We start from the raw sequence: 10254 nt of genomic DNA on the forward strand, positions 1-10254 counted from the left end.
GGAGCGTCCACTCCACCCGTCGCATACTGACACGCACACACATGCTCGCACTGATATGAGAGTAATTAACCTCAGACTGTGTTAACCCCAGCTGCCCATTAGAAGGACAACAGGATTGATGGGGCTCCCCCCAGTCCTTCACAATCTTTACAGTTTGTGGAGGATTAAAGCACAGTGGAATGTGTCGCCATTTTTCTTTGAAATATACAACTGCACCAGACTTTACATGTGGAGATTGAATGCTTACAATCAAAAGTAACAGTAGCAGTGAGGAAAGAAAGAGTAGAACTCAAACATAAGTCAAGCCAACAAAAACTTAACACAACAAAAACTTACAAACATTATTCACTGTTCAACCTTCTTGTGATTTTATTTTATACACACAGTTTAACATATTTTCCTGTGTAACCACAAATAGACAAGAATGATCTCAGGAGGAAAAAAGTCGACCGTCACTACCAGTCTGTCCTACTTTGTTACTAATCTTACATTGTCTGCACCAGTTTGGCTGTTGCTTGGGGATATTTAACGTTATCTGACCCAAGAAGAAACAGCTGACAACAACACTGCTCACCTTGGAGTCACCTCCTGCATCAAATTTGAGTCAAACTAGTAATGCCACTGTTGGAGTGAGATGTGGTTTTCATATTCATAAGATTTGCTTGTGCAAAAATGATTGTAAAAGGTGTGTGTTCATGTTTAAATAGAGCTAGAGAGAGTATTTCACTCCTTGGCTCCTTTCTCACCTCCACACAGCTGGCCAATCACGGCATGATTTGTGAGTGTGAATGTCAAATCATCAGTTTCAGAAAGTTACAGAAATGACCGGTCACAGACCTTCATCCTGAGGGGGACATGAATGCCAGTGCCAGATTTCATGGCAATCTATCTAAGAGTTGTAGAAATATTTCAGTCTGAACCACCAAAGTGGCGGACTGACCGACCGACCGACATTGCCATCAACAGAGACATGCCACTAGCATGGCTAAAATTAAACTCAGTGTTCTCTGCTGGACAAATTATTAATTAGTGACACTGTTTCTAAATTACTTCAAACATATCTTTCACATTTCTGTACTGAAATTTCTTGTTGGCTGACATATGTCACAATATCGATACATCTGCTATGATGTGGTACTGGCCTATATACTGCAACAGCCCAGATGATTTATTGGTCGAGCTCCAATTGTGACCATAAATAGACAAGGAGAAGTCTTTGTCCACAAATCCCTCTGTTGTGACTGACCTTCTTACTCAGAACTGAACTCCTATTAACAGTGTAGAACAGTGACAGTCTCTTGTTGTTAGGGACAGATATCGTTGAAATCAGTGTTGACAAGTTCATTTAAACTGGCCAGCTGCAGGGTTGTTGCATCTAATTGGACATCTAGACACCACAAATAAAATTCATGGTCAGCCTCAGTTGACTTGTCTCATTTACAGCCTCCGCCCCTCTCACCTCTGACTCCCCTCTGTGACCCCTGGCTCTGGTCTGGAAAGTCCCCCAGATGAGGCTGGTGATTGGAACCGTTGTCAATGAGATATCACATGTGACATCTCTGTTTCAGCAGTAACAAGTGAACACTGCCAGCGTTTAATGAACTTGATGAGCTACCAATCAACAGACTTGTCATGTTTGTGGGATTTAAAGCCCATTTATTGGCTCTATTGATGAAAATCAGTCAAGATGAAGTCAATGCTTTTTTGTTGAGGATCTGAAAAACATTTCTCCAGTCTTTTTTTTCAATGATTGACAAAGATGGTTTGATACTGCCGCTGCTATCTTTTATCACAAAGCTCATTTTACAACCTGTTTTGACTCATGTAGATCATTAAACCCCAAATGTATTCCTTTAAAATGCCCTGACAAGCCATTACTTAAACGTTTTGCATTTAAAACCAAATCTGTTGGGCATTAATATTTAAGACGGTTTAATGAAGTTCCTGTTTAGTTTATTTGTATTTTATTATTATTCCTTGAATCATGATGTGGAATAATTAGACAAGTAGAACTAAACAACACCCTTCACGTAACTGTGTAATAATGTTTGTGGCTCCAATCTGTTTGATAATAATAAAAAAAAAATAAGATTGCAGAATAGGTATTAACATTTTTAATAGCTGTTAGAATATAGATTTCTCTGTTTTTATGAGAAAGCTCATTACTTGTGTTTAACAACTACTTCAGTTCATTTTTACCATAGATGACAATTATTCTGAAGGTCATACTGTATGTATCGAGTTGAGGAGAGATAAATGCCAACAGAGATGGCATTAATTGTCCAAAAACCTCAGTTTTAATATGGAATGATGAATCACTAAACTCAAAAACACAACTGATTAAATAAATTCAAAAATGTGATTTCTCCAGCACAAATTTAATCCAGTTACCTGGAAGTTAAGGTTGATCATTACTAAACTTAATGTTTTTGGATAAGGTTTTCAAATTAAAATTCTATTGTCTGAATTGGTCAAGGATGAATTAAGAAATCTTTTGTTTGAATATGTCCCTCTGGAATTTCAGTCTGAAAAAATTAATCTTAAAATAGTAGTTAAATCATGAAATAGTCCCAGTTCATTCCTTATTTAATTTGAATTTTAGTCACACAAATCAGAATTTGTGATTCATTTTTTCATTTACTTTTTAAATTCAGCTGTTTATTGACAGTAATGGAAGTACGGATTTTTGCTATTCAAATACAGTCCTTGAGGACTAACTGCTTCCCAATGATATGTATTTATTTTACACCAAAAAAGATTTACACTGTCAGTTGTTTTCTAAATACAAAATGATCTATCATGTGTGTCTTTCTTTTTACTTTTTAGGATCATTCCTTCATCGTACAGTATAATGATGGTAATGCAGAGGTGGTGTCGATGTGGGTTTGTCGCTGCTTGGAGGAGAGACGAGCTCAGGTGGCTCAGGGACACGTCTGACGTCCTCCTGCCCTCCGCCCATGATGGACCTGGACGTTTGATCCCAAACCTTGAACACTTGTCAGAGTCTTCAGGATCAAGTACGTCCATACGCATTGTACAAGTGACTTTATGTACAAGGACAAAAATCACTAGATGTTAAATACTTCATGTGAGTAATTCTTAATTTAACAGCACTCTTGCGCCGTGACAATGAGGAGCTCACATCCTTTGAACTGAATATTATTGTCTGCATCCAAAAAGTGCAGAGAGGTCTGTGCTTCTTCCTAAAGTAGGTCTCCATCTGCAGCTTTGTCCCCCACGTGTATAGAGAAATGCATTGAGCATCACGGTCTGATGAATGGAGATAAATGGTCCTGATTTAAAGGACCGGTGACAAACAAACAACTTCTAAGCATAAGACTGCAATACGCTGGCAGAGTTGTGATCTCTTTCTAGGATGGCATCTCAAATAACCATCTTGTGCTTTACTGTTGACAGCCCTCTAGTGAATGTTAAGGTTTTTGCCTGTGAGTAACTGCCCATGTGTGTGCCTGTTTTTCCACTGGTGTAATTTATTACCTCAGCAACTTACATTGTCACTCTTAATAGCAAGATTTACCCCCCCACCACATAAAAACAAAAAAAAAACAAAAAATGTCTGTTTTCAGCTCCTGGAGTTGAACATTTTGTATCCCAAACCTTGCAAGGTTGTGGGTTAATTGAATAGACAGCAACAAACCTGCAGTACCTGTGAGTCTGAAGCAGCACTGCAGTATTATTACAGAGTGGAATGAAATATTGACACATCTTTTCTTGATTCTCAAGCTCACTGACCAAACAATTTATTGTTCACACTCATCAGGAGGAACCAGGGTTTATTTCTTTTTAAACTGGTTTTTAACTCGGTTGCATATCTTTTATTTCCATTTGCACAGTCATGCCTGACATTGAGTGCCACTGAATGAACTGTTGGAGAGGAAATTGTGCTGAAGCAGATCTCTACTTTCTATCAGCAGTTATTTGATTTATTTTTTGAAACCATTAAGAGTAAGAGAAACTACAGACTGTAACTCTTCCTTTTCTTATAAACCAACACTTTTTTCATTTTTAAGTTATTGTTTTATCCACATTGTCAAAATCCTTCACTTTAGCAAGATATATACTATGTACAATACAGAAATTATTGTTTTATTGGATTGCCCAATGAGATCAGTTGACATCATGTAGAGGGAAAACATTAATGAAGCGCACAAAACACCAAAGACCACTTGTGAGTCAAACGGTGAATTAAATGGATTTCTCATGACTGAGGCAAACATAACATGTTAAGTGACTAAAATGAATTGTTTTGACAGGGTGTTTTCATGCAGCTGACGAAACATTTTGTGCTTAGGTGCTTAAATTAAATGCCATTACTTCCACAAAGGCTAAGTAAACACAGCCTACAGTGGCACATCAAAGAAAAAGAACAGCAGTATGCCAGCGCACCACAAAAAGCTGAAAGCACTGTTCCACCATACATGTGAACTGTAGTTTCAATACCCTGTGTGATGTTTTACCCTCTGTTATGATGAGGACACTCATGGATGATAGATTTTAATCACTGGCCTTAAACTGTAACTCATTTCAAACTGAGAACACATCTGTTGCTCAGACACATGCTCCATCTTGTCCTTCATACTTTGAGAACTCCTCATGGGTCAGTTTTTTTTCATCATTTTGCAGAACTGAGTATTCATTTAGCATTTTGCTATGTAAATGAACATTTACACTGCTTTTGAACTGACCTTACTCTGCACAGTTTTTTGTGTGGTATTGAAGGACACTGTTGTCCTTCAATGCAATTTGTGGTAGAGTAATTGAAGGTGGTCTGGAAGCTCTACAAATGTCTTGAAAACAAAACTGTAATTTTACAAAAAAATATATTTCTAAACTCAAAGTCCACTTGCTCGCTTTTCCCAACAATTAAAAAGATCATGAGAAGCAGTTGAAAGTTCTGGTAAAAGCTAGTAAGTGGAGTATTTTTCACAGACTACAGACTGTCTCTTTGGACACTCATAGCACCACATTATTTTTTTTTTTTTTAATTGAATGCTTTCCCACATCCAACGATTCATTATTTTTAATGAATTATACTTATTCAATGTTAAGTTCATTCTCTGTAACAGCAGTTAGGATACAGCTTGTTCGGCCAGTTTTTCCAGATACACTGCTTGTGTTTGCTACCAGCACTCAGTAGAGGCGCCATGTGTCATGATCCCTCCCAGATTTTCTTTAGTAACATTATTTGCCTGAAAATGAGGCACAGCCTTTTTACTTTTATGTTCATAAATATTCATTTGGGAAGGACGTATGTGCAAGATGTTGATGTTAATTTTACTCTGATATTCTGTGAAACTCTTGGTAGACATTTGAAGATGTTCCCCTTATTGAAATACATCAGTGTGGATTTTCCAATAGTTGCACAATGAATAGAATATGTACTTTGCATTTTACCACATACATACTGTTAGCTGTATTCAACTGTCACTTTTGGTATGTCAAATTCTGTCATACTGTTGATACGTCTGTGAGACAGGAACCTGATATTAAGTTGGCCTTAAATGTACCTGAAGCTATAAATACTTTGCAGTCTGGTAAAACTTTTAAATCAGTGTGAAATAAGGAGAGTGTGTCGCAGCAACTGGCTGCTGATGAACTCTCTGTGAAATGTTAAAGTAGTCTTGCGACCAAACCAAAAAGAAGAAAAAAACATTTCATATTTCTGAACAGATGTACTGGAAGCTCCAAAAGCTCATGCACATCTTTTTTTTTGTTTGGCTATGTACTCATTGACTGTGATATATGATATGAATCTGCCTTATCAGTGGGAATATTTATTATTATTTTTTACTTTTCAGCCTGCTTACAACAGAGTTCACCTCTTGTGACTCTGTTATTTTACCTCTGTTTGCCTAAACCACAAAGCATTAAGTCAGTGATGGGACTCAGCAGAAATATTAGTGCTGTGATGTTACTGGCTGATTATGGCCTTTTCTGTAATTATCTGTGTTGGCACATATTCCAACCTGCACAAATAAAATAAAATGTATTTAAACATAACTTGGATAAGTTTGAGATTTTGTTGTTCACTTATAATCATTATTCAGTATATTTAAGTATTACACAGTCTAGATGTTATGATTTTATTTGTAACCTTTGTTTTTCAGTCACCCTGTATTACTCATCATGCGTTGTATATTTGTATGTATATATTTCCTCGTGTGTTCAACTTGATAACCTTCAGGCTTCTCTTCTTGTACAAGATGTTTCTCTCTTTTGAATAATTCACACTTCCGTACATATAGAAGAACCAGGATATCATTGTACTTCTGGCTGACTTCTCTTCTAGCTCTCACTTCACTTATCCGCTTGAATTTTGGAAACATGGGAACAGTTTTCTTGCTTTTGACAGTCCCTTCAAATTCTCGTGAAGTCTGACTGCGGATGAGAAATGATAAACTGATCATTAAGTTGCTAATGCAATCTAATACGACAGCAGTGCAGTAAATTCTACTTTCATGTTCAATTTATTTTTGTTTTGCTGTTACGTAGCATTGTACAATACTGAGAGGTATGTTCCCTATTTAGGAAATGTAGGAAATAAAGTGTTCCATGCAATTCTAAGTAGGTTTTAAGTACGTACGTAATGCATTTAAAAATAATCACCTTTGAGTATAATGTATAATTACATTCAGTGTAGGTGGTGGTGAGACAGCTCTGTAAACACCAACAAATAGATGTTTCTAATATCTCGTCTGCCCTCAGTGATATAAATGGGATACACTATAAAGCCCAGTATCTGTATCAATACATTTCAACAGCATCAAACTGCATCTAATCGAATCAACACCTCCGCACAACAGCTTCAACAAAAACAGATATTAACATACCAGCATGACGGTAGGGTTTATTGCAGGGCTGGTGTATTAGACTGTGTTAGTTTTACCCAGGTGTTCCTAATAAACTGCCAACTGAAAGTAAAGTACATACATGCAGCTTGATGACCTCAGAACAATTTTAATAACAAGACTTTGGACACTTTTTGGACACTGCCCCAACTCTTAACATGGCTAGAAGTATGTAGAAGAATGATGGCCACTTTATTAATAGTTTGACATTTTTATGTGTTGGCATAGAGTGACCCAAACCTACAGACACCTTGCTATCGTTAGTTCATTTACAATTTGCATTTCATAATTAATCTTTGTCAACCTTAAATTAACTGCCTTATTTTGGTTGTTAATTTGTGCATTAACCTGTGGTAAGTAGTTCAAAGTACACAAATACAGTCCAGTAAGAAGACTGTTTTTTTTTTTTTTTTTTTTTTTTTTTTTTTTTGTATTAGAGGTGATGAAAGGAAAACACAATTCATCCACTCAGCAGCTTCACATGCAGAACTAGACCTCACAAACTAATTCTGGTGATTTCCTGATCAGACTATGATTGTATTACAAAGGTGCCGTACCACTACATTATTTATTTATAATGCAATATTTTCATGAGTTCCACAACTGCCAACATGAGCCAGCCAGTAGTTTGAGGGTAAATACATCCATTTAAGTCTTTTAATGTTAAGAATGTCTAGAAATTTAGATTGGTGAATGTGGTAAATCTTAATTTGTCTGAAAATATGCTTTAAAATAGAAGACAGTCTTCCAAAAACACTATAATTCAAAAAAAAAAGATAAGCTCTCTGTAATGTGTTTTATTTCTGTGGTATTTCCTTTTTATGTAGAAAAATACTGATGATTATGATTGTTGATTTATTCAAAAACCTTTGATCCATTTCTCATGTAATGTATGTTTCATACCTTGATGTGTTTTCAAGACAATCCCTTTCAGAGAGAAGCTGAGCTCCAGCAAACAAGTGTCCGCAGCATCCTGAATTCTTGTTTGCCTTCTGGATCCAGGGATGGCGACGCCACTCTGTCGGTTAGTCCACCACCGAGTATTCAATGGATTACAATGATATTTTTTTACACATATTCATGCTCCCCTCAGGATGAATCGCACTCATATCTGTGATCCTCTGACTTTTACCTCCAGGTCAAAATCAGGTCAAAATTAGATTTTTTTTGGACAGAGACGGGCTAGTTGTTTCCCCCTGCTTCCACTCTCATGCCAAGCTAGGCTAAACCCTCCCACACTTGGGGGGGGGGCACTTTCTGATAAGGCACCATTTAAGGGTTTGCAAGCTGTAACTAATGGATTTATTAATGGTTCTTTTACTAATGCTTTATAGATAAGCCATTAATAAGAGCATCTTTGGGGTTGCCAAGTTGTGGAAGATCTCAAGAGCTGGTCTACATTGTTAAAATTACTTAGTTTATGTATGGATTTTGGTCCAGATGCCCTGCTGCTGTCTTCCAGAGGGTGAGTGGTAGAACAGTTCATTGAAGGTGTTTTCCCTAATGAATTAAAGAGCCAACGAGTGAAGTTTTAATGCTAGAGGAGGATCTTCCACAACCTGTGGAACCAGCAGAATATTTCCACCACTGGTTTGAAGTTATTTGAAAGGATGTTTGTTGGCATTTGTTCGGCAATGGGCAGCACAGAGACGGTAAAAAGCTCACCAAGGTCACTGAATTTAAATTTGCAGTAATTCTGCCGTGTTGCTAATAGCAGAAAGTCATAAAATGCTTTTTAGCAGGATGTTCTTAAAACAGCGGCTCAGTAACAGTCATGTATTTACAGGGTTTGGTAAACAGTTTATGTATTCAGGTACAAAACACATCAGCTCATCAAACACAATCAATGATTAATTTACCCAGTGCCAGAGAGCTTTTTTAATTTAATTTTAATTTAATTCATTTTTTTTTCTTTTCTTTTTTTAATTACTGTTTGTTTTTTGTGCAATTTTTTTGTTTTGGGCCTCAAGTAGTTGTGAGCTCAAGAAAACAAGCTAATGTCAAGATCACCAAATAGTTTTCTTTTTATCACCTTAAAATGAAACAAACAAATCTCATGTTTAGCCATGTCCACTCAGGGCTTCTATACAGACTTGTAGCCTTCACTGCTTTATTGTGTTACTTAATTTTGGGCATACTGTATTCTTCAGTCAGAGACCTTGTACGATGTTATCTATACAAGTTTTTGTATGAATGCAGCTTCACATCTATTGACAGGCAGCCCAATTTAATAATTATGTAGCTGTGTGTAACATGAAGGCATTTCAGGACCCTGACACACATCTAAGCAGCATGTAGTCAGTCTGTGCTGTTTTGTATTGTATGTATTATCAACTTATTAAAAAGCGTCTCAGAAAGCAGAAGGACACCCAGTGTGACTTTAGATCTTGGCCATACTTTGATATCATATGATTATGCAGAACTTCATTCCTTGCTTTATTTGATCTTTAAATGAAACTCAGCTTTAGCGAAATGATCTTGTGATTGAGGTTACCTTCACTGATCCTCCTGCAGTAACAGATATTTTACTTGCTATGTGACCCATTTACACTACAACGTAATACAACAAACACTCACTATGAGCCAGAATACTGTTCGTCCTTGTATTTCTCTTTTCTTCTTTTTTCTTTTAATTTTCATAACAAGAATCTCCAGTGAGAAAGAGAACCGCCTCTATAGTGTATGAAGTGTTTCATGTTTTAGAAATTTGATTAGAAATTGATAATGTTCTGTCTGTCGAAACCCTTGACTGAGACTCCAGCCAGGCAGGAAATCGTTTTTGCTTTTCTCACATTTACTGTAGTATCTTTAAAAAAAGAAATAAAACCTTGGACACCTGCTGACAGATCAGTAACAGAGTTGTCCTAAAGGCGACTACATGCCGCCAACAATAGGCTCTTCAGTAGTTTGGATAGCACTGCAAAACTCATTATGATGGTCTGTTCAAGAAAGAACATCTGAACATTTTGTACCTTTCTTAATCTGATGATCCTAAGGTAACAAACATTGTCAATATGTTAACATACTCACACTGACTTTGTTAACATTCTGGTGTCTGTAGGGTATAATACTGTATTTAGCATGTTTACCATCTTAGCATGCTAAAGTTTGTGAAGAGGCACGTAACACAAATTACAGCTGAGGTATTAGACAAACTGAAATTTTGACCTTGATGAAAAGTGGTGGAATTCCATCTTGAGCAGGACGTGAATGTCCGCACCAAATGTCACGATAATCCACCCGATGGCTGTTGAGATGTTTCACTCAAAGCCTCGAATGTGGACGTCATGGTGCTAGAGGAAAAGTCAGGGGATCCCCGAAGTCATTAGGATTCACCCAGTGGTGACGATGAATGGCTGCACTCAAATCGGTGCCAATCCTCCCA

General features: G+C 36.9%; 1 protein-coding gene across 1 annotated transcript in view; it reads left to right on the top strand.

Moving 5' to 3' along the window:
* map2k5 (mitogen-activated protein kinase kinase 5) overlaps positions 1 to 5987 on the top strand; it is a 55558-nt gene extending 49571 nt beyond the window's left edge. The window contains exon 22 of the mRNA XM_022768255.1: positions 2827 to 5987. Coding sequence (XP_022623976.1) covers positions 2827 to 2937 — 111 coding nt within the window. The 3' untranslated portion in view covers positions 2938 to 5987. The remainder of the gene's footprint in view (positions 1 to 2826) is intronic.
* The last annotated feature ends 4267 nt before the right edge of the window (positions 5988 to 10254 follow it).

The sequence above is a fragment of the Seriola dumerili genome, unplaced genomic scaffold (assembly GCF_002260705.1).
Source record: "Seriola dumerili isolate Sdu_G_001 unplaced genomic scaffold, Sdu_1.0 BDQW01001449.1, whole genome shotgun sequence".
NCBI lineage: Eukaryota > Metazoa > Chordata > Actinopteri > Carangiformes > Carangidae > Seriola > Seriola dumerili.